The sequence below is a fragment of the Dromiciops gliroides genome, chromosome 2 (assembly GCF_019393635.1).
Source record: "Dromiciops gliroides isolate mDroGli1 chromosome 2, mDroGli1.pri, whole genome shotgun sequence".
NCBI classification, from domain to species: Eukaryota; Metazoa; Chordata; class Mammalia; order Microbiotheria; family Microbiotheriidae; genus Dromiciops; species Dromiciops gliroides.
In genome coordinates, this window is record NC_057862.1 from 158147692 (window position 1) to 158172003 (window position 24312).

The 24312-nt window shown below is 36.4% G+C and overlaps 1 protein-coding gene across 5 annotated transcripts in view; it reads right to left on the bottom strand.

Moving 5' to 3' along the window:
* The window catches only part of FAM81A (family with sequence similarity 81 member A), an 82109-nt gene that overhangs the window by 22815 nt on the left and 34982 nt on the right, over window positions 1-24312 (bottom strand). For all 5 annotated transcript variants that reach the window (XM_043988681.1, XM_043988680.1, XM_043988679.1 and 2 more), the window contains exons 4-5: window positions 15242-15360; window positions 1027-1156 (exon numbers count right to left, since the gene is read on the bottom strand). In XM_043988681.1, the coding sequence (XP_043844616.1) occupies window positions 1027-1156; window positions 15242-15360 (249 nt within the window). The remainder of the gene's footprint in view (window positions 1-1026; window positions 1157-15241; window positions 15361-24312) is intronic.

Sequence of the window (24312 nt, forward strand, 5' to 3'; positions counted from 1 at the left end):
ACTATAATCAAGCTAAGGCTCGGGATAAAGACTGTAGAAGAAGGCAAAGCAGCTCTATTCTGAGCCCATGCTGCCTACCTCCTGGGCCTGCCAAGTCATCCCAAATTGTCTGGTAGAAAATAAGTTCATTTTAAAGTCTAATGAAGTCTGAAATAGAGTCAAATGCACCTGGGTGAATGCCTAGGCAAATAGATCGCCTAACCTCCACACTTTTAGAAAGTTGACCTATTGTTGGTAAATGCCCAAGGATAGGAACTTAAATAATGGTAAGCCAAAGGCAGAGGAGAGGGCTAGGTGAAGAGGAGAGATGGGAGGTAGCCTCTAGTTTGGGTTTCTCTGAAGAGACATGGCTGAGCCTCAGTATAGAAAATTCCCAGAAGAGAATAAACTCATGCCCACCCTGGGGGAAATTGAACCTCCACGATGTCCCTGAACTCAACTTGGGTTTTTAAGGGTTTTAGGAATTAGAAATTACCTGGGACTGAGCCAGATTTCTTAGAATAGACCATCTGGAACTCTTCCCACCAGGGGCTGAACTATACTGCCAGACCACCCAATACACTCAGGAATATGCCTAGGTTCTTTTGACTACCTGTCACACGATAACATTGGCTGTTTCATTTCATGTATGCAATATATAAGAAAATAGGATGATATGAAAGACTGCTCTGCTAATATACTCGAGATGACAAAGGGAAGGAAGAAGTGAGAAGTAAAAAAAAAAATTCTTCCAATTCTACATAAACCCAGCCCCAATATTAAAAACAAACAACAACAAAAACTGGCTCATCTGTTTCAAGAAACTAATAATCTTGGGGGCAGCTAGGTGGAGCAGTGGACAAGGCACCAGCCCTGGATTCAGGAGGACCTGAGTTCAAATCTGACCTCAGACACTTGACACTTACCCTCAGGGCCCCACAAAAAAAGGAAAGAAACTATCAACCTCAAGGTATTTGTGCTAACTGCAAATCAACCATTTTAGAAACATTTTAAAATTTTTTAAAATTATTTTTTAAAAAATCATACCTGTCCTTCTGCATCTTTGATTTTAGTTTCCAAAATAAGTTTGGCAGCCTGCTGTTCTTTGTTCAAGTGCTGAAGGCCTTCATATGTTGTTTTATGCTCTGCAGACAATCTAGCTATGCTAGCATCACATCTGTTCGGGCAAAGATCAAAATTTAAAACAATGAAATTTAAAACAAATGAATCAAAATTTTATTTAAAATATCATAAGACATTGTTTCCACTAAAATAACAATATGTTCTGGCAGTTTTCAAAGGAAGATATCCAAGCTATAAATAAACATATGAAAAAAGGCTCCAAATCACTTATGGAGAGAAATATAAAATAAAGTAGCTCTGAGATTCTACCTCACACCAATGATATTGTCAAGGATGACCAAAAAAAAAAAGAAAATGACAATCATAGGATGAGCTATAAGAAAATGTTAATAACGCTACTGAAAGAGCTGTGAATTAGTCCAATGATTCTGGACAGCAGTTTGGAATTATGTCCCCAAAGTTACTAAATTGTACATACCCTTTGACCTAGCAATAGTACTACTAGGTCTATACAACAAATAGATTTTAAAAAGAGGAAAAGGACCCATATATACAAAAATATTTATAGTGACTCTTTTTGTAAAAGCAAAATCCTGGAAACCATCTACATAGGAATGGCTAAACAAATTATGGGATTGGAATTTAATAGAATAGATGGTTTCAGAGAAAATTGAGAAGACCTGATGCAAAACGAAGTTCATAGAACCAATAGAACAATTTCTACAACAACAATATCATAAAGAAAAATAACTTGTAAAGACTTGAAAGCTCTAATCAATGTGATGACCAGCAAGGATTCCAGAAGAATGGAGATGAAACATGCTAACTACCCTAAGCCAGTGATGTGATAGAAGAGATACACAATGGGATATACATTTTTGGACATGGCCAATGTGGAAATCTGCTTTACTTGACTAGACATATGTTACAAGTGTTTTTCATCTTTTTTTTTTCAAATGAAGTTGCAGGTAGGCAGGTGAGAAGGAGAAAAAATAAATGCTTGTTAATTAAAAAAAATTTTTTTTCAATTATAAATAGCATGTTCTACAAAGTTTTCCTTTGAATAAATGAACTGAACAACTCTCCTCAGAATAAATTTATTTCATCCAAATAACATACAATTAAGCAGTGTACTTCTCAACACAAATCAAGGACTCTTATTAGGAGCAAAGTTTTTATTATGCCTACTGAAATTTTAAAAACTTGAAATATAAGATTATAGTATAACAACACAATTTCTAATACTGCTTACCAATCAGATACTTTGTTGTGATTAAGTGGATCTGAATAGAGAGAATTTTAAACTCTAAGTAACAATGCCATGTCTTATTATCATGTGAACTTCACATGGCAGAACTGGAATAATGGTAGTGCTCTAACATTAGGTCAGAGTTTAAGAGCTATAGTAAGAAATCAGATAGACATCTACGATAGTATATTATGTATTGTAGAGCTGTGGGATCTAATCCCGGTTCTCCTACTAAGTCTCTGTGACTTTGGACACTTCCTGAGCCTTACTTTCATCATCCACAGAAAGGAAGATGGGACTATCTGATCTCAAAGGTGTCTTCCAGCACAAAAGTCCTATGATTCTAAAATGGATTAGAGAGAGAAAGATTTAAAACAAAATCTGGGAAAAGGTGGCTTTGGAATTCTCCTATAATCCCCTGTCAAAGAATAAAAAGATTTTAAATTAATGCTATCCTACACTAGTTGAGATGTTATTAAGTTTTAATTATATTTTAAAACTTTCTGCTCTTTTCCACTGATTCAGAAAGTAAACTCAAGATTTTATAGAAATCTCCAAACATTAAACTCTCGCCTATTATATGGCAATAGTCTACCAATTTAGTCTCCCCCTGTCTCATTCCATCCCAAACTATCAGCCACACAGCTTCCAAAGTGATTTTGCTAAAGTGAAGGCCTGACTATGTCACTCCCCTGCTCAATAAACTCCAACAGTTTACTATTATATCTAGGATCCAATATCAATTCTTCTGTTTGGTATTTAAAGCCCTTTACAACCTAAACCCCAACCTACTTTTCTAGTCTTGATTATATATTACTCCCCACTTCATGCACACTATGGTCCCACCAAATCGGCCTGATTGTTCCTTCTACATGGCACTCTACCCAAGGTCTTGGCATTGGTTATCCCTCATATTTGGGAATATACCCCTACTTTACCACAGAGTCTGAGAATCAACTCAGCTCAAACACTACGATCTATATGAAGCCTTTCCTGAACTCCATGCCCCTATCCCCACTCTGGGTGTTCATGCCTTCTGCCCCAAATTTGATTTTATTCACTTTCTCTTCAATATCTGACTTTTAAAGCAGAGAGGCAAAGTTGTATGGTTTCAATAAACATTTATTAAAAGTCTACTTTGTGGGGGCAGCTAGGTGGTGCAGTGAAAAAGTGCTGACCCTGGATTCAGGAGGACCTGAGTTCAAATCTGGCCTCAGATACTTGACACTTACCAGCTGTGTGACCTTGGGCAAGTCACTTAACATTCACTGCCCCACCAAAAAAAAAAGTCTATTGTGTGCTGGGCACTGATCTAAGTACTAGGGATACAAAGAAAGGCATAAAAAAAGTCCCTGCCTTCAAGGAACTCACAATCTAATAGAGAAAGACAACTCATTAAAAAAAAAGAAGCTGAAAAGGGGGTCACAGGGGAAAAGAGTTACCTGATGCCAGGACATGATGAAGTCCTGTAGCCAGGGTTAGGAAATTATCTGAGGAAGTGAAAGTTTCAGAGTGGATTTCATCTTACAGAATGATGAGTTTCTAGAGATGACAAAGTCTAGTAACATGGCAGGGAGGGAAATGAGAATTCCCTGGATATCCTCCTTAAATGGCTGAGGATCAGGAGATACTCCCAGATGTCCAACCCCAACCAGAACGAGGGAGTAAAGAGTGCTAAACATGGAATCAGGAAGATTAAGGTTCAAATTTCACCTCTGACAAACTAATTATGGGCAAGTCACTTAACACCTTTGATCCTCAAGCTCTTTTTAATACCTCCCTCAATTGAGAAGTCATGGGGTACTGTAGAAAGTTGACCTCAAAGTCATGAAAATCTAGGTTCGAGTCCCATCTCTGACACATATTAGCTACCAGGAAAGTCACTTAACCACTCAGGGCCCTAAACATTTCTCTAAGTAGCACAGAACATTCCAACCTATGTCAGTAGGAGTTTCCCCAAGCAGAAGTTCCCTATACCACAGATTTAATCCCATCCCTATCTCTCTCAAATGCTGGCTGTGTACATCAAGTTTTAAAAAGCTGCAGAGAGGCCTCACAGAATGAGGATGAAAAAACCCAGTGGGTAGAACGGAAGCCAAGAATGAAAAATGAGTAGTACAGGTAAGGAAAGAGATACAACAAATGAAATATTGTGAAACTTTTCAAGTGATAGATTGTATTCATCAGTGAACTTTCTGGATAGTTCTTAAGTTTTATGGCTATTGGATTAGCTTTCACCAATTATGTCTTGGATCCTAATGCTAGACTAGAGATGTGGGCATTCTCTGACTTATTCACACACACAAAAAAAATTCATTTAAAACATCATTTATGGATTTTGACTTAGTATATAGATGTTACGGCATTACTTGATATCTTTACTTGACTCAGAATCTTATCAGATCTCTTTTATAGACTTTAGTATTATAAAATGTAGATAAACCAATATTGTACTAATCATTCCAAATTTTCCCTGTGCTGACCCTTTTCAAACTGTACAGATCTCTATTTTCTGCCTGGCTCATTTGCTATGCTCAGTCATAAAGGAGCAGAGAGATTCTAATCTCTTTCCAAAAAGAAAGATAACAGCCAGGAGCCAGGTTCCAGGAGAATCTGGTATAATCAATAAGCCCAACAACTGACAAGATTTTGGTAAAGTATTGCAGTGAAACTCTAACAGTTAATGACACATTTTTAAGAATTTCCTGAATTGCTCATTTGCTTTAGAGATCTAAAGAATAGTTATAGTGAACATTCCACAGCTCTTAGAAACCAGAATAAAAATTGGCTAAATTGATGTTAGCTATGTATGAAGATACTATATTTTAAGTTAATAGCAAATTGCCCTAAACGAAATACTAGTCTTACTGCTCTTAATTCTTAATTCAAGCATTTTCTAGTGGTAACAGTAACTACTCTATATGAATTAAACAAAACCACACTTCAAATTCAGCTCCATTTTTTAAAGTTCTGAAGCACCTGCTCATGTAAGGTAGTGGGGATACGATGATGGAAAATGTGAACTTTCTTTATGAACCCATTAATGAATTCATACATATTTATATATTATCTCTCTCTGAAAAAGACAGCTATACCGAGGGCAGGTAGGTGGCACAGTGGATAAAGCACTGGCCCTGGATTCAAGAGGACCCGAGTTCAAATCTAGTCTCAGACACTTGACACTAACTGTGTGACCCTAAGTAAGTCACTTAACCCTCATTCCCCAACAACAACAAAAAAGAAAAAAAAAGACAGCTATACCATTTGAAATAACCGTAGACAGCATAAAATACCTGGGAGTATAACTACCAAGAAAACCCAGGAACTACATAAACATAATTATAAAACACTTTTCATATAAATTCTGATTTAAATAATTAGAAAAATATTCATTGTTCATGGGTAGACAGAGCCAATATAATAAAAATGAAAATACTACATAAACTAATCTACTTATTCAATGCCATCCCAATTAAATTACAAAGAAAAAAATCTGAGCTAGAAAAAAAAGTAAAATTCATTTGGAAGAACAAAAAGTCAAGAATATCAAAAGAACTAAAAAAGATTTAACATTGGAGGTTTAGCAGTACCAGATCTTAAACTATATTATAAGGTAGTAACCATCAAACCTATCTAGTACTGGCTAAGAAATAGAAAGGTAGATCAGTGGGACAGAGTAAAAATACAATATACAGTAGCAAATGATTATAGTAACCTTATGTTTGACAAATATAAAGATTTAAGCTTTGGGAATAAAAATTCACTATTTGGTAAAAATTGTTGCAAAAACTGGAAAGCAGCATGGTAGAAATGGGATATAGAACAATATCTTATGCCATTTACCAAGATATGATCAAAATGGATACATGACCTAGATAAACAGGGAGACAATATAAGTAAATTAGTAAACAATAGGCCAAGAATCACATACCCAGCAAAACTGAATATAATCTTTCAGAGGAAAAAAATGGGACTTCAATGAAAAAGAGGACTTTCAGGCATTTGTGATGAAAAGGCCTCAACTGAATAGAAAATTTGACTTTCAAATACAAGACCCTGGAGAAGCATAAAAAGGTAAACAAGAAAAAGAAATCATGAGGGATATTAAAAGATTAAACTGTTTACATTCCTACATGGGAAGATAATACTTTGAACTCATAAGAACTTTCTCAGCATTAGGGCAGCTGAAAGGAATACACTTAGACAGAGGACACAGGTCTGAACTGAATATGAAGGGATTATATCTGTAAAGCATTTATTTTTTGTTTATCCTTGTTCTTTGTAGGGTAGGCAGGGTGGGGTGTCTTATGTCTGGGGACAGATTTGGGCTTGGGACCTCCTGGGTCCAGGGCTGGTGCTTTGTCCACTGTGCCACCTACCTAACCCATGATGACATCTTTTAAATAGGGTTGAGGGGTAGGAGGAATGCACTGGGGAAGGGGAAAGGGGAGAGGTGGACTGGGGAGAAGTAGCTCACATGAAAGAAACAAGAAAAAAGCTCATGGAGGAGAGGGGAAGAAAGGGAAGGAGTGGGGGAGTGAGTAAACCTTACTATCATCAGAATTGGCTCAAAGAGGGAATAACATACATACTCAAGTGGGTATAGTACTATATTTTTGCACTGAGGGAAAATGGGAGGGGAAGGAGATGGGGGTGGAAAAGAGGGGAAGGAGGGAAGGGCAGATTGGGGGAGGGAACAGTAAAAAACAAAACACTTTTAATTTTTGGGGGGGTGGGGCAATGAAGGTTAAGTGACTTGGCCAGGGTCACACAGCTAGTAAGTGTCAAGTGTCTGAAGCTGGATTTGAACTCAGGTCCTTCTGAATCCAGGGCTGGTGCACCACCTAGCTGCCCCCCAGCAAAATTCTTCTGAGGAAGGTAAAGATGTTCTGCATAACTGCACATGTATGACTTATATTGAATTGCTTGATTTCATAGGGAAGTTTGAGGAGGGAGGGAGGAAGAAAAATTTAGAACACAGAAGTAGCTCAAAGACTTTAACCTCATCAAAGTGGACTCAAGGAGGGAATAACATACGCACCCAATTAAGAGGAATAATCTAATTAACCCTACAGGAAAGTAGGAGGGGAAGAGGATTAAGAGGGAAGGGCGAAAGAAGGGAGGGCAGAGTGGGGGGAGGGGGCAGTCAGAAGTAAAACACTTTTGAGGAGGAATAGGGTAAAAGAAGATAGAAAATAGAGTAAATATCATGGGAAGGGAATAGGATGGAAGGAAATAGTTACAATGATTGACTATAATGGCAAAACGTATGGTACCTACTCAGCTGGGCTATTGTGAAGAAAATTCTTTGTCAAGTTTAAGGTACTATATAAAAGTTATGATGAACAAGCAGCTATCAGAAAAGCTTGGAAAGACCTACATGAACTAAAGCAGAATGAAATGTACTGTATACAAAAGAACAGCAATAGTGTAAGATGATCTGCTGGGAAGCATGTGGTTATTTTCAGCAAGGCAATGATCCAATATAACTCTGAAGGACTTAAGAAAATTGCAATCCATCTACAGAGAAAGAACTGATGGTATCTGAAAACAGATTGAAACACTTTTTTTTTGATAATTCCTTAATCTGAAGTTTTGTTTTTATCTGTTTTCTCTCACAACCTAGTGAATGTGGAGATGTTTTCCATGACTACCCATGTAAACTTATAATGAACTGCTTGAGTTCTTGGGGTGGGGAGTGGGAAGGGAGGGAGAAAGAGAAGTTGGAACACAAAGTTTTAAAAAATTGATGTCAAAATTTGTTTCTACATGTAATTTGGAAAATTAAGATTCTAAACAATAAAAAAAAACAAAGAAAGAATATATCCAGGGGGCATCTAGGTGGCACAGTGGATAGAGCACCAGCCCTAGATTCAGGAGGACCTGAGTTCAAGTCGGGCCTCAAACATTTGACACTTATTATCTGTGTGACCCTGGGCAAGTCACTTAATCCTCATTGCCCCACCAAAAAAAAAACCCACACCCAAATATAAACAAATTTTGTTTGACTTCCAACTTATCCATTTCTAAGTGTAATTGTGAAATGGGCATCTCAGAGGAATAGGTTCAGAGTGGAAAGGTACCTCAGGCATCATCTAATCCAATATCTTTCCTTTATATAATTTGATATTTACATAGCAAACAAGTTTTTAAATTGAACTGGTAGGGAATCTTAGGACTGGCCTTGAGTCCATTTATTTAGTTTGAGAATTAAAATCCAGGGCTAGCAGACTCAATGATTTAAAGGCCTCCAGGGGTATGGCAAATTTTCAGCCAACCAATACTAAACTCCCCTTGCAATTCAATCAAAGAACTTGTTCACATTTTATAAAAAGATCACAGGGGAGCTGTATTTTTACATTTAGTTTAATACCTTGTTAACATAGTAATACTTCAATACTTCTGGTGTCTGCCCTTTGCTTTCTGTGACAAATTTAGGGAGAGTGGGGGAAAACCAACAAGCCGTTTAACCCCATTTCATGGAGAAGCTAAGGTCAGGAGATGGGAAGTGAATTGAGCACAGCCAAGATGAAGCCTCGTTCCTCTAACTCCAAATCCAGCATTCTTTGAACTACACTATGCTGTCCCTGAAAAGGACTCTGCCACCAAACAAAAAGGTTTTAGGACCTTAGTCAAAGTCAATCAAAATCAAACATGCCAGGGGCAGCTAGGTGGCACAGTGGATAAAGTACTGGCCCTGGATTCAGGAGGACCTGAGTTCAAATCCGGCCTCAGACACTTGATTGGCACTTACCAGCTGTGGGACCTTGGGCAAGTCACTTAACCCTCATTACCCACAAAAAAAAAATCAAACATGCCAATGAGACATATAGATACATTATGATCTATCACAATACTGCCTAGTACTTAGATCAGTGCCCAGCACACAATAGACTTTTTTTTTGGTGGGGCAGTATTAATAATATTAATAGCATCACAATACTGCCTGAAAGGTCAAAAGGCCCCCTTTAATGCCCTCCTACTAGCATTTCTTTAAATCCTAGGTCCTGAGAAAGGTATTGAAGAAACTCATATGACTTCTGACAGTAAGCCATGTTTATCAGGTATCTGAAAAAAAATCTAATAATATTAAAAGAAGATTAAAACTGTGGAGTATACATGCTGAATGAACCATACTATTTCTTTTTTTTTTTTTTTTCTGGGCAATGAGGGTTAAGTGACTTGCCCAGGGTCACACAGCTAGTAAGTGTCAAGTGTCTGAGGCCGGATTTGAACTCAGGTACTCCTGAATCCAGGGCCGGTGCTCTATCCACTGCGCCACCTAGCTGCCCCCAAACCATACTATTTCTTTTGTTTTTGGTGCTGTTGTTTTTCTATTTTGAGGTTTTTCGTCATTTCTCTGATTTTTCTCCTATAACATGACTAATGCAGAAATATGTTTAATGTTATGTATGTATGTATGTAGTTTCAAGGACAGGATAAGACAATGCCTGGCAGGGGCAACTAGATGGCACAGTGGATAGAGCACCAGCCCTGGAGTCAGGAGGACCTGAGTTCAAATCTGGCCTCAGATACTGAACACTGGCTGTGTGACCCTAGGCAAGTCACTTAACCCCAACTGCCTTACCAAAAAAAAAAAACAAAAACAAAAACAAAAACAAAAGCAAAGACAGTGCCTGGCACATAGTAGGTGCTTAATAAATGTCTACTGATTGACTGATTAGTCTCTCAACTATGACAAAGATTAGCAGATGTAAGAGTAGTATGAGCTATAGTCCATAAAGTCATCTGCTAGCATCAACTAAAAGGGACGTCCTCATCTGTCTGGGAGACCAGTAGATCCACTTTCCTTATCCAAAAGTAACCCAATAAGAGATCCTGAAGCATCATAGTTCTGGCCCAATGTAGCTGGCAATTTCTCCTAATTTGGGGTATTTGTGCATTAGGCAATCCTTCTCCAGTGTTCCAGTATTCCACAGAAAGTGCAATGAACTGATATATGTGAAAAAATGCTAAAAACAAAGACCTTTTTGAAGTCATAATCCAAGCAACTGGATACAGAAGGAAAGTATATGCCCATAGAAGGCAAAATGCTAACTAATGACAGAGTAAAAGCAAATTATTCAATTTTATTTTGCCTCCATCTTCATCAGCAAGGAAAATGATCTTTAAATTGGAAGGGATAAAATAAATACAATATCTATAGAAAAAAAGATAGCAAGTAACGGATGCAGTAGAACTGACTTGACAGCAGTTTATGTGGAAAAAAATCAGTGTCTTTTAGTCGATCACATGCTCAAAAGAAGTCAACAATATGAAGTGGTTACTAAACAAAACAAAACAAAACAAAACAAAAAAACTAATGCAAGGTGGAGTGCACAGCTCAAAAGGAGCAACTATCCCCCCACCGTCTAAGCTGGTAAGAATACTCCAGGAGTTTAACACTCAATTCTTTGCACCACTCCTGAAGAAGGACAGCAGCAAAGTAGAAAGCACCTAATGAAAGATAACTAAGATGGTAAGGGATCTGAAAACTGCATCATATCAGAATTATTGAGGAACGAGGCATTATTTAGGCTAGAGAAGAAAAGACAAAAGGGAATATAATAACAGCATTCAAGTTTTTTAAGAACTAGTAAATAAATGTTCATTGATTGAATGGAAGTAAAATAGTACAAGGGCAAAAGCAATGACTGTGGAGTGCCTTATGCAATTGCCTATGTGGACTTTGGAGAATTCAGTTAGTTTATAACTATTTCAGGTCTGCTGACTACACAGAGAGGAGAGGCTTTTAGATTGGCCTCAGAGCTGGCATTGAACATGCATCAAAAGCCCCTATAAAATAGACTTTGCTCTTTTTTCCTGGTGGTAAACAAGGCAAAAGGCTTTTGTAAGCTTCTCTGGGTAGGGAGTTATCGTACCAGTGGCCTTCCACTGACAGGTGCCTAATTCTAAACACAGGGTCCCTATTTGTTGATTCTTTGCATTTGTTCTTTACTCTTCTTAGGTGAATGATTATTGGAGATGGAATGGTACAGGATACAGTCTCCTGATATCTCAACCAGGGCAACTACAAGTAGTAATTTATGGGACCCAGCCCAGTAGATCCACCAACCAAGATATCATTTTCTGGTGCAACTTCATTCATTAACAGTGCCACCCTGTCAGTATGGTGCAGTTAATGCATATTAAGAAATGCTTTAAGTTTGAGCCCATTTTCCCCAAGGACCAAAGTAGCATAGAGGAAAGTGTGCCAATGATTCAGAAGGATGTTTTAGACTTCTGTTTTTGCTATGTCTTCTTAGTAAATACCCTTTTATAAATGCTAATTAATGAAAATTGGTTAATCACTAATCAAGAGGAAATTATTATGTATAAATCAGATGTTCATTAAGGAGAGAAGAAGCTGAGAGGAATAACTGTAAATTGAATGCTAAGAAATTTCTCTCCTAATGAGAAAAAAAGTTATCTTAGAAATTTATATAGACCAGGATCAAAGCCATGTGCTTTCTCCAGTTTTCTTCTACCTTACATCATTCAGATCAGAAAAAATAATAGTGGTTAAGTCTTTTCTTGAAATTATCAAGAGATTTCCCTCTCAGGAGGGCTAACACAAAATAACAATGTGTCATCAACAATTCTAAGTTCACATCAGAAAACAGGTAAAAGGCCCAGTAACAATGTATAAGGAGATATGGTCATAAAGGATCTCAATGTTCATAAATACAAGAAAAATAAAGTTACAGTTGTCCCTTACGACATAACAAGAAAAACCAAAATTAGATTAAGTGCTGATTAATAACAGAGTATTAGTCAGAGTTACTACACAATCCCTAGGTGTTTAAATTTCTTTAAACTTTGTCTTAATTGTGCTTAATTTTCTTATGTTTATTCTTATAGATTAAAAGTAAACTTTAGTAAAGTTGGATAGTAAAACTTCATGTAAGAAATGTGACTGGATCTCTTACTTGTTTGGCCCTGAAGTAAGGCTAAACATTTGGTCTATATAGCCCAAGTCGGCAAGGATAGACTTGACAACCCAAACCAATTAAATTATAATAAATGTCATAGTCTCTTTAAAGCCAGAATCAAATTGAGGCGTGAACTTTTGAAAAGACTGCTAGAGGGGCAGCTAGGTGGCGCAGTGGATAGAGCATCGGCCCTGGAGTCAGGAGTACCTGAGTTCAAATCCAGCCTTAGACACTTGACACTTACTAGTTGTGTGACCCTGGGCAAGTCACTTAACCCCAATTGCCCCACCAAAAAATTAATTAATTAATTTTTTTAAAAAAAGAAAAGACTGCTAGGGAAAACTGAAGCATAATACATCAATTTTGTTGTTTTTCTTATTGTTCTTGTTTATTCTTTCTTGCATTTTCCCTATTGTTCTGATTAATGTGGAAGTATGTTTAACATTTTAATAATGTATAACCTATATAAAACTGCTTGTTGCTGTCCTGGGGAGTGGGGAGGGAAGAAAGGATGGGAGAAAAATTTGGAACTCAAAAAATATCTTTACATGTAATTGAACAATTAAAAAGAAAAGAAAATACTGCTAAGGACACCATTATTTATTAGCTAATGTGGTTAGGTATCATGAAAATTGATATTTAAACAAGGTCTGACTTGAAAATACACACACATATAGGGAAGAGATGCAGTGAGACTGAAGAAAATCTACTTCCTAGATCACTTCTAGGAAAGCCATATTAGGAAACAAGGAAAGTATAAAATATAAATACAAGCAATGAAACTGGTTTCCATGTGAGGAGTAATGATGTAATTACTTTAAAGACATCACCTGCACATAGTTATGATCTTTTTCTTCTGAAAAGCCTCATGCAAAGGAAAAGCTGACTTCTGAAGAGAAAGGCACTAAACACTTTGAAAAAATGAATTCAGTAGACAGTGAAGGTCATAAATAGCTCATCTGGTGAGACCATGACTACAAGTCCTAGAGAGTCATGTAGAATTTTAGGAATATGAATTGGTCACTAACACAATATTACAAGGAATCAGCGTAAGATTTGTACTTCACATTGTTTCAAAAGAATATCAATCAACTTAAAGATTAAAACACTGTACCTGAAGGAAATGGAGGAAACATGTTTTCAAACACTGGTCAGCCAAGCACCTACTATATGCCAGGAACTGTGTTAAATGCTCAGGTACCAAAAAAAAGCAAAAAAAAAAACCAGGCCTCGCTCTTAAGAAGCTCACAATCTAATGGAGGAAAAAACAAACCCTGGCAAAGAGCAATACTTTGGTAACAAATATTTATAAAGAATGAGAAGCAGAATGGTACAGAAGAAAGAGCCCTGGATTTGGAGTTCAAGGACCTGGACTCTAATCTCATCTCTGGTACTTACTACTATGTAATCCCATTTTTTATCTCTAGCCTTCAGTTTCCTTATCTGTAAAATGACGGGGTTATATTTGATGATCTTAGATCCCTCCAAGCTCTAAATCTATGATGCTATCATCCCTGCTATTACTTCTTGCTTGTTCTTTGGTATAATTTTCTCTAAAAGAAATGATTATTTATCTTGTCTTAAATTAGTTGATATCAGCTCCAAGTGACTACATTAAGTCAAAATTTTAAAGTAAAATTTAAAAGACAAAAAGGTAATATCTGTATATATGAACCAAAGAAACTTTTAAAGTTGTAGTGTATTGTTCTTAGATTTCAATAAATGAATTTTTTTTAAAAAAAGACTTACTCATGCTTTCAGCACATGCAAATCCCTGCAAAATGTAAGAGTGCCAGGTTTCCTGTTTATTCTACTACTTGGGAAAAGGCATGTAAGCTATATTAATGAAATATTAATTTTCCTCACTTAAATAGTAGAGCAGCCTATACTTTGAGAGTATGCCCTTTTCCATATCATTTCATAGTTAAATACCAAAGTCAAAATTGCCCAAAAAAACTTTATTTCACTAGAGTCTTTATAATTATATTCACATTAGCATTACAGGGAGACTTTGTTTTCTAAAAGAACCTAAAGAGTTCATCAGCCAGTTTAAAATGTTTTAAAAAGGAAAGAAAAAAACAGAACCTAATCAAAGCAGAAATACTACATATTTGTAGCATATAATTCTATTGCAAGTTAGGATAGAGATGGACCTAAGAAATAGAAAAAATTCCAGAAAAAAAAATTTTAATGATTCAAAGGGGCAGCTAGGTGGCATAGTGGATAAAGCACCAGCCCTGGATTCAGGAGGACCTGAGTTCAAATTCAACTTCAGACATTTGATACTTACTAGCTGTGTGGCCCTGGGCAAATCATTTAACCTTCATTGCCCCGAACAAAAAAGAAAGAAAGAAGAAAAACAATGATTCTAAACTACTGTACTCTGTTCATTTATTAACTGGAATTTATTTATTTGTTTCTTTGTTTATTTATTTGTTTGTTTTGTGGGTGAGGGAATTGGGGTTAAGTGACTTGCCCAGGGTCACACAGCTAGTAAGTACCAAGTGTCTGAGGCCAGATTTCAACTCGGGTCCTCCTGACTCTAGGGCTAGTGCTCTCTCCACTGCACCACGTAGCGGCCCCTACCTAGAATTTGTGTTAAGAGGACAGGGCCAATTTAGTGCCACCCAACTAACCATGCACTTGAATGTCTCTTCTGCCATTTGTAGCTAAACTCCCTAAGAAGGCTATCTACAACAGTTGGACACACTTTGAATTTATTCTAAAAATTCTGCATTAATCTGTTAACCAAAGAAAGGAAAGCCTGTACATCTGTTCATAGACCCCAAACAACAAGATCTGAGGGAACCTTCAGTAACACAACCACAATTCCTATGAAGGAACTTTGTTTCTTACCCCCATCCTGTGTACTCAACCCACAGTACTTCCCTAAAAGCAATGTAATATTGGATTTTATGTTTCTTGAAAATGTACATAATATGGAATATTTCTAAATAACTGTTTATTAAAATAAATATACCAACACTTGAAGCTTTACCTTGCTACTCTTCCCCGAAGATCTCCCAAACCAGAGAGTTGGCGCATCTCCAGACTTTTTAAGGCAGAATTCGTTCCATAGCTAATGTTATCCCTGGCACGTATCTGTTCTTGTAGGACCTACATGCAACAAGAAAATACCAACAAAGTCACTTGAACTTGTAGGAAAAAAAGTTTTAAACTTCTTGTGTTAATAGAAATATTTTCTCATCAATGGCAAGAGCATGCATTTGAACCATTAACCTGATATAAAAGTACATAAAAAATGATGGAATTTTTTTAAACATCAAGATATCTCAAAGACCACTCTTCCCCCATTTCACAGATGAAGAAACTGAAACAGAGATGAAGTAGCTTGTTCCAGATCATCCAGAAAGTTGGTCAAAGGCCCAAACCAGAACCCAGTTTTCCTGACTTCTAATCCAGTGGTCCTGCCTGCCATGGCTTCACATGAAATAATCTTTTGCAACTTAATAGATATAGCCCCTAAGGGAGGAGTTAAATGATTTCTTGTATTTTTTCCATAATGAAAATCATTTTTCATCATATTCTTTTGAGGACTTAAGAGTTAGCTAATATTGTGCGTAGTTAAGATTAGCATGAGATTTAATCTTAGGCATAAAACTTTATGTGTATCAAGGAGACTTCCTAAGGAGAAAAAACAAGAATATAAACAGTGTATATTGGAAAAGGTGTTAGATACAGTATTATATTGGAAAAAATCACCTAAAAAAGCTTGTTGTTAGCAAATAACATGAAGACCAAAAATGTTGTCAATAGATTATCAACCTTGGAAGAAGTGTACTAAGTAGTATCCTATAGGAAAAGGATTTAAAGTTAAGATAAAAAGATCACAGAGACATTTGAGGATACTGTCCTATCTGTTTGGTGATCCCAGGAAATTCTTTCCTATCTTGTTATTTTAATTTGCATATGTTCCATAACTACTACATAACAGTGAAAAATCTCTATATATACACAAACCTATTTAAAACAAATATTTCAGGCAAACATAAAGAAGGATTTATTGACCATCCAGTATAGCAATTATTAAGTCTCCATCTTACAAGATCTTCATAAAGAAAACAAACTCTCTATTGCAGACCAAAGACAACCCTGGCACAGCACAGAGTGAACACAGAACCAGACTCTGGGTCAGGAATGCCACATTTCAAACATAGACTGCCTCTGACACTTGCTGGTACATCACTTTACCTCATTGAGCCTTATCTTACTCAGCTATAAAATAAAGGCAAGAATAACTGGAATAAATCCCTCACAGGATTCTGGGAGGCTTAAATGAGATAATACATTTAAAGTGTTTTGAAAATTTCAAGTGTCATATATGTGAGATGCCACTGTTATTATTCATTTTTTGGTCCAAACCAGGGGAGGAAACCCTCTCTATCAGTGCAGGTCAATAACCCTTCTGCAATTTCTAGTCTTAGAGATATGCATTAGACACTGAGGGGTTAACTGATGTGCCAAAGATCACACAGCTGATACACTTTCAGAGACTTAATTTGAATCAGGTCTTTTCAACTCCAAGGTAGGTGCTAGGTTCTGAGCCAGAAATGTAATAATTTCCTTCCAGTTCTAGAAATCCACATAGGTATATGTTACCATCCATTTGCATAAAAACTGTCAATTTATCATCCTCATTAAGAACCACCACCCTTTTCTACCCCATTTCAGTTCCAAGCTTACCTCTCCCGAGAAAGGTCTATTTTTTTTCTTTGTATTCTTGGCATCTAGCACACTATTTTATATATAGGTGCTTAATAAAACTGCTGAAATGAATTGAATTTGCACCTTCAAGTTCACTACTTCCAAGATAATAAAATTTTAATTCCATTTTCTGATCATAATATCCTATCCTGTACGTCTTCATTTCTCTCACTCACACTAAATTCATACTTTACCTTCCTCGTGAACTTCCATTCCTTCACACTTCCCTATTCTTTGAGCCTACATGCTCCACTTTGGTTTCACTTGCTTCCAATTCCATCTTGACCCCGTGACTGGACACTTCAATGGTTCACTAGCCATTACCCTAGAATCTTTCACTCTGACTTTCTTCCCTTCCTAACCTATGAGGTTTTTTATTTCATAAAAGTATTTTATTATTTTCCAGTTACATGTAGAGATAGTTTTCCCTCTCTCCCCTCCCACTGTCCTCTCCCCAAGAAAGCTAGCAATCTGATATAGATTATATATGTACAATCACATTAAACATATTTCTGCATTAGTCATGCTGTGAAAGAAGGATCAGAGCAAAAAGGAAAAACCTCAAAAAAGAAAAACAAAAAAAATAGAAATAGTATGGTACAATCTGCATCTAGATTCCATAGTTCTTTTTTTTCTGGATTCGGAGAGCATTTTCCATCATGAGTCCTTTGGAACTATCTTGGACCACTGTATTGCTGAGAAGAGTCAAGTCTATCACAGTTGATCAACACACAATGTTGTTGATACTGTGTACAATATTTTCCTGGTTCTGCTCATCTCACTCAGCATCAGTTCATGTAAGTCCTTCCAGGTTTCTCTGAACTTCTCTTGCTCATAGCTTATTACAGTACAATAGTATTCCATTACATTCATATACCACAACTTGTTCAGCCATTCCTCAATTGATGGGCATCCCTTCAATTTCCAATTCCTTGCCACCACAAAAAGAGCAGCTATAAATGTTTTTGTACATGTGAGTCCTTTTCCCTTTTTTATGATCCCTATGGGGTTTTTATGTAAATAATATCTTATTTTTTCCAATTACATGTAAAGACAATTTTCAACATTCATTTTTATAAGATTTTTAATTCCACATTTTTTCCTTCCCTCCCTTCCCTACCCCCTCCCCAAGACAGCAAACAATGCAATCATATAAAACACATTTCCACATCAGTCATCCAACTTGTGAATTCTAATTATCAGGTAACTGCACCTTCCAATTTCCCTGTTCTTTTTCCAGAAGACATGAGTATCACTGGAGAAAGTCACAAAATCAAGTTAATTTCATCCCCAACAAATTCAAGTATTTCAGTTCTATTATTCAAAAATCTTTCAACTCTACCTTTACCTAACTCTACAACTTTTCCTTTCTTCTTTCACCACGAAACACACTGCTTTCCCTTTATATACATCAAATTACCCAGCTACTTCTTCTCTGAGGTGAGTGAACCCATTTGACATATAAATTCATGGGACAGCTATGGGGCAGCTAGGTGGTGCAGTAGATAAAGCACCAGTCCTGGATTCAGGAGGAACTGGGTTCAAATCCGGCCTCAGACACTTGATACTTACTAGCTGTGTGACCCTGGGCAAGTCACTTAACCCCAACTGACTCACAAAAAAAAAAAAAAAAGACATATAAATTCACTCAGCTCCCCTCCTCTATTCCTCAAATTTTCATTTCAATGGTCATGCAAGAGATCACACCTTCATTCACTAAACCTAATCCCTCTATTGCACCAATTATCTTTTTTTACCTTGTTCCAGCAGTCATTCTTTCTCATGAGTCTTCAACTCTCCTTTACCACTAAATCCATCCCAGCCTCCTAAAGATATGCTCAGTTCTCCTTAATCCTAAAAAGTTTCCCTTGACCCTTCTCTCCCATCTCTTTACCTGTACTATTAATTTTTTTAAATTGTTTTTAAAGTGTACCTTCACTTTGTTCTCCTTAACACCTTACAATCAGACTTCAATCCCAACTACTCAACATAAAGTTACTCATAAACAAAATCAATCCCAATTACCAAATCCAAAAGTCTTTTCTTTGTCCTCATCTTCCTTGTCTGAAGCTCCTGACACTGCTGACCACTCCCTCTTACTGGGATAAACTCCTTTCTTTTGGTTCTCCAGTTTCTCCTCCCACCTCTGTAACTGCTCCTTTCCTCCTTTAGAGGCTCCTCATCGCCAAGGCTTCTTAATGTGGGTTTTCCTCAAGAGTCTGTCCTTGGCCCTCTTCTGTTCTACTTTCTCTTGGCAATCTCATTCAGTTTTATAACTTAAAAATAACTATAAAATTTGCATCTCCAGAACTAATCCTCACTTTTGAGCTCTAGATCTATAGTGCTCCCCAAGAGACATCTCCAACTAGTTATGCTATAGCTCCGCAAGTTCAACATATATAAAACAAACTCATCAACTTTCCCCATAAATTTCTTTCTAACTTCAATATTTCTTTGTGGCATTGCCATTCATGAAGTCTCCCATATTCCTAAGCTTACTGTTATCTTTGACTTTCCCTTCTCTCTTATATCTTGTTTATATCAGTTACCAGGTCCAATCATCCCATCTCCAAAACATCAGTTATATCTGTCTCCTCTTCTCTATTCACACTGCCATCATCCTAATACATAGGCTCTTATTAACATCCATCTGGACAATTGCCTTCTTAAATTTTCATACCTACACTCTCTGCTTCTAATCCATCCTTCATACTATTGTCAGAAAAGTCATCCGTTAACCTAGCTCTAGTCATGTCACATTTATACACAAAAATCTTCAATGGCTCCCTATTATATACCAAGTTCAAGCTCCTTTACCTGGTATTCTGTATCCTACACAATTAGACATGATCCTACCTTTCTAGTTATGTCTTATTTCTTCCCCTCTCCAACCAATCTGGACTACCCCCTGGCCCCTGAGCATGTGCTATACTCTCAAACCTCCATGTTGCTCAGGCTGTTTCTTATGCCTCAAATGCTCTCATGCTCCCTTTTTGACAATCCTTTAAAGACCAAATGAAGTGACATCTCTGTCAGGAAGCCTTTCCCACTTTTCCCTGAATAGATATTGTCCTTCTCCCACTGACCTCAAATAGAATCATATAGGTTTCTAGTGCATTTATCATATATTATTGTGGATGTCTGTGTTGTGCTATCTCCCTACTGTATTCTAAGTTCAGAAAGATGGGGACAATGGACTATCTAAACCATACTAGTTATAATGTGAGTAATTAATCATTGTTACTGCTGACATTATTATATGCCACCATCAACCAGTAAAATTGGTCTCGAATTCCTTACCTTTCATAAAAGAGCAATGGTGAAACAAGGTTTCAAAAGAGATAGCCAAGTGAATGGGGGTGGCTAGATTAATAGGAGTAGCCATGGCAGCAGCAAGTCACAATTCTCTCTAACTACTCTAGTGTCTTTTGCTTTTTCAAATCATTAAGAAAATAAAAATGCAAACAAGAGATACTTATAAGCAAATGCAGAAGTAACCTAGCCCATTTAAGTAGCTCTGCCTTCAAAGAACTAGATAAAGGAAAAAGAGCAGGTGGCAAAATACTGGAAGCCAAAAATTCAAATTAAGGTTCAGACTGTCTCTATTAGTTCTAACACTGTGTGGATAAAAAACTTCATAAGAACGTGGTTCACTTTATATCTAGACAAATAATAAAATATCTTCCAGTAAATGCATAACAAACAAATTGTCATCTCTATTTTTTAAAAAAACCTTAAATGAGTCTTTTATGGGATAAATTTGGATTTTTTAACTGGAAACTGTGAAAAGAGAAAATTCATGAGGTCAAGCCATTGGCAGGCTCAAATAAGATAACTCTAGTAAAGAGCTTTATAAATTGTCAAGTATAATATTAATTATTATTAATTACTATTATTAATAAAATCAATCTGTTATGGAATACTTAATGTATAACCTATCACTAGTCAAATGAGACATCAAATAAGAAAAAACAAGTCTAAGTCCCCCCCCCCAAAAGTAGCAAACACAAAAGTAAAGCCATTCAAGTAAACTGGTAAAAAAGCTGCTAACATTTTTTAAACATTTTTTTCACATTCATTTTTTAAATTTTGAGTTCCAAATTCCCTCCTTCCCTCCTGATCCTCCCCACCCATTAAAAAGGCAAGAAATATGACATCAATTATATATATATGAAATCATGAAAAACATTTCTGTATTGTTGTTGAGTGTTTTCAGTCATGTCTGACTCTTCATGACCCTATTTGGGGTTTTCTTGGCAGAGATACTGGAGTGGTTTGCCATTTCCTTCTCCAGCTAATTATACAGATGAGGAAACTGAGGCAAACATGATTAAGTGACTTGCCCAGGGTCACACAGCTAGTGTCTGAGACCAGACTTGAACTCAGGAAAATGAGTCTTCCTGACTCCAGGTCCATCACTCTATTCATTATGATACCACATTAACACATTAACCATTTTGCCAAAAAAAAAAGAAAAGAAAAGAAAAGAAAAGAAAGAAAGAAAACACAGAAAGCGAAAAAATTGTGTTTTAAGCTGCATTCAGATTCCATCAATTCTCTCTCTGGAAGTGAATAGCATTTTTCATCTTAAGTCCTTCAAAATTGTCTTGGATCACTGCATTAATCAGAGTATATAGTCATTCACAGTTGATCATCATACAATATTGATGTTATGTTAATGTTCTCCTAGTTCTACTCAATTCACTTTCCATCAGTTCATGTATGTCTTCTCAGGTTTTTCTGAAACTATCCTGCTCATCATTTCTTACAGCACAATAGTATTCCATCACAATCATGAACCACAACTTGTCCAGCCATTTCCCCTGGCAATTCTCTGCCACCAAAAAAATAGTTGCCATAAATATTTTTGTATAAATAGGTCCTTTTCCTCTGGGACACAAACCCAGTAGTGGTATTACTGGGTCACAGAGTATTCACAGTTTTATAGCCCTTTCAGGATAGTTGCAAATTGCCCTCCAGAATGATAGGATCAGTTCACAACTCCACCAAGGGTGCATTAGTGGTCCCAATTTTTTTCATATCCCCTCCAAATGTATCATTTTCCCTTTCTGTCATATTAGCTAAGATGATAGGTATGAGGAGGTACCTCGGAGTTGTTTTAATTTGCATTTATATAGTCAATAGTGATTTAGAGAATTTTTTCATATGATCAAAGATAACTAGCTATAAAAATTGTTTCCCAGCTTTTTACTTTCCTTCTAATCTTGGTTACATTGGTTTTTTTGGTGTAAAACCTTTTCATATATTTTATGGGGTTTTCTCATAAAACCAGCTTCTAGTTTTATTTATTAGTTCAATGATTCTTTTACTTTCAATTTTGTTAATCTCTTCTTTGATTTTCAAGATTTCCATTTTGGTGTTTAATAGGGAATTTTAAATTTATTTTTTCTAATTTTTTTAATTAAATGCCCAATTTATTGATCTGTTCTTTCTCTTTTATTGATGTAAGCATTTAAAGTTATAACATTTCCCCTAAGTATTGATTTGGCTGTATCCCATAAATATTGGCATGCTGGCTCATTGTTGTCATTCTCTTTAATGAAATTATTGTTTCTATGATTTGTGCTTTGACCCACTCATTCTTTAGGATTATGTAGTTTCTAACTAATTTTTAATCTATTTTTCCATGGTCCTCTATTATGCATAATTTTGTATCAAAATCTGAAAAGGATGAATTTAATATTTCTATCTTTCAGCATTTGATTGTGCCCTAATACATGGTTAATTTTTGTGTAGACATCATGCACTGCTGAGAAAAAGGTATATTCCTTTCTACATCACCATTCAATTTTCTCCAGAGGTCTATCATATCTAACTTTTCTAAAATTCTATTCATCTCCTTAACTTCTTCCTTATTTATTCTGTGGTTAGATTTATCTAGCTTTGAGAGGGGAAAGTTGAGGTCCCCCCACAAGCATAATTTTACTATATGGAAGCTATACTATATGGTGCATATGTTTAGTATTGATATTACTTCATTGTATATGGTACCTTTAAAAAGATGTTGTTTCCTTAATCTCTTTTTTGTTGCTGTTGTTTGTTGTTTTGTTTTGTTTTGTTTTGTTTTGCAGAGCAATGAAGGTTAAGTGACTTGCAAGTGTCTGAGGCCAGATTTGAACTCAGGTCCTCCTGAATCCAGGGCAGTGCTTTATCCACTGCGCCACCCAGATGCCCCCTATCTCTTTTAATTAGATCTGTTTTTGCTTTTGCTTTGTCTGAGATCATGATTACTACCCCTGCTTTTTTTTACTTTAGCTGAAGCAAAATATTCTGCTCTAGGCTTTTACCTTTACTGTGTGTGTGTGTGTGTGTGTGTGTGTGCGCGCGCGCATGCGCGCTCCAAATGTGTTTCTTGTAAACAACATATTGTAGGATTCTGGTTTTTAATCCACTCTGCTATCCCGTTTTATGAGTGAGTTTATCCCATTCATAGTCATAGTTATTATTACTATTTCCATCTTATTTTTTCTCTAATTATACTTCTCCCTCCCCTCTCTCTTCCTCCCTCCTTTTCCACCCTTCCTCTTCTTCTCTCCCTCCCTTTCATCCTCTCCCCCTCCTTCCCTCTCCTCTTCCCCCTTCCCTTTCACTGTCTCAAATGTTATGTTTCTGACTACCACCCCCCTCAATCTGCCCTCCCTTCTATCACCCCTCCTCTTTCTTTTCCCCATCCTACTCCAGTTCCCTATAGGATAAGATAGATTTCTATATCCAATGAGTGTATGTGATTCCCTCTTTGAGCCAATACTGATGACAGTAAGGCTCAAGCAATGCTCACCCCCTTCTTTCCCTTTATTGTAATATTTTTGCACCTCTTTGTGTGAGATTATTTATCCCATTCAATCTCTTCCCTCTCTCTTCTTTCAGTACAATTCTTTCTAACCCCTTAACATTTTTTATATCATCCCATCAAATTCAATTTATACCCACCCCCTCTGTCTATGTATACTCCTTCTAATTGCCCTAAAAGTGATATAATTCTTTCCACATAGAAAAATAAACAACTTAACCTTATTGATTCCCTTATGTTTTCTCTAACCTGTTTAGCTTTTTATCCTTCTTTTGAGTCTTGTATTTGAAAATCAAATTTTCTGTTTAGCTCTGATGTTTTCATCAGGATGAAAATCCTCTATGTTATTATCTCAATAGATGCAGAGAAAGCTTTTGATAAAATACAGCACCCATTCCTAATAAAAACGCTAGAAAGCTTAGGAATAGGTGGAGCTTTCTTTAAAATAATAAGCAGTATCTACCTAAAACCATCAGCAAGCATTATATGTAATAGAGATAAGTTAAAGGCCTTCCCAATAAGATCAGGGGTAA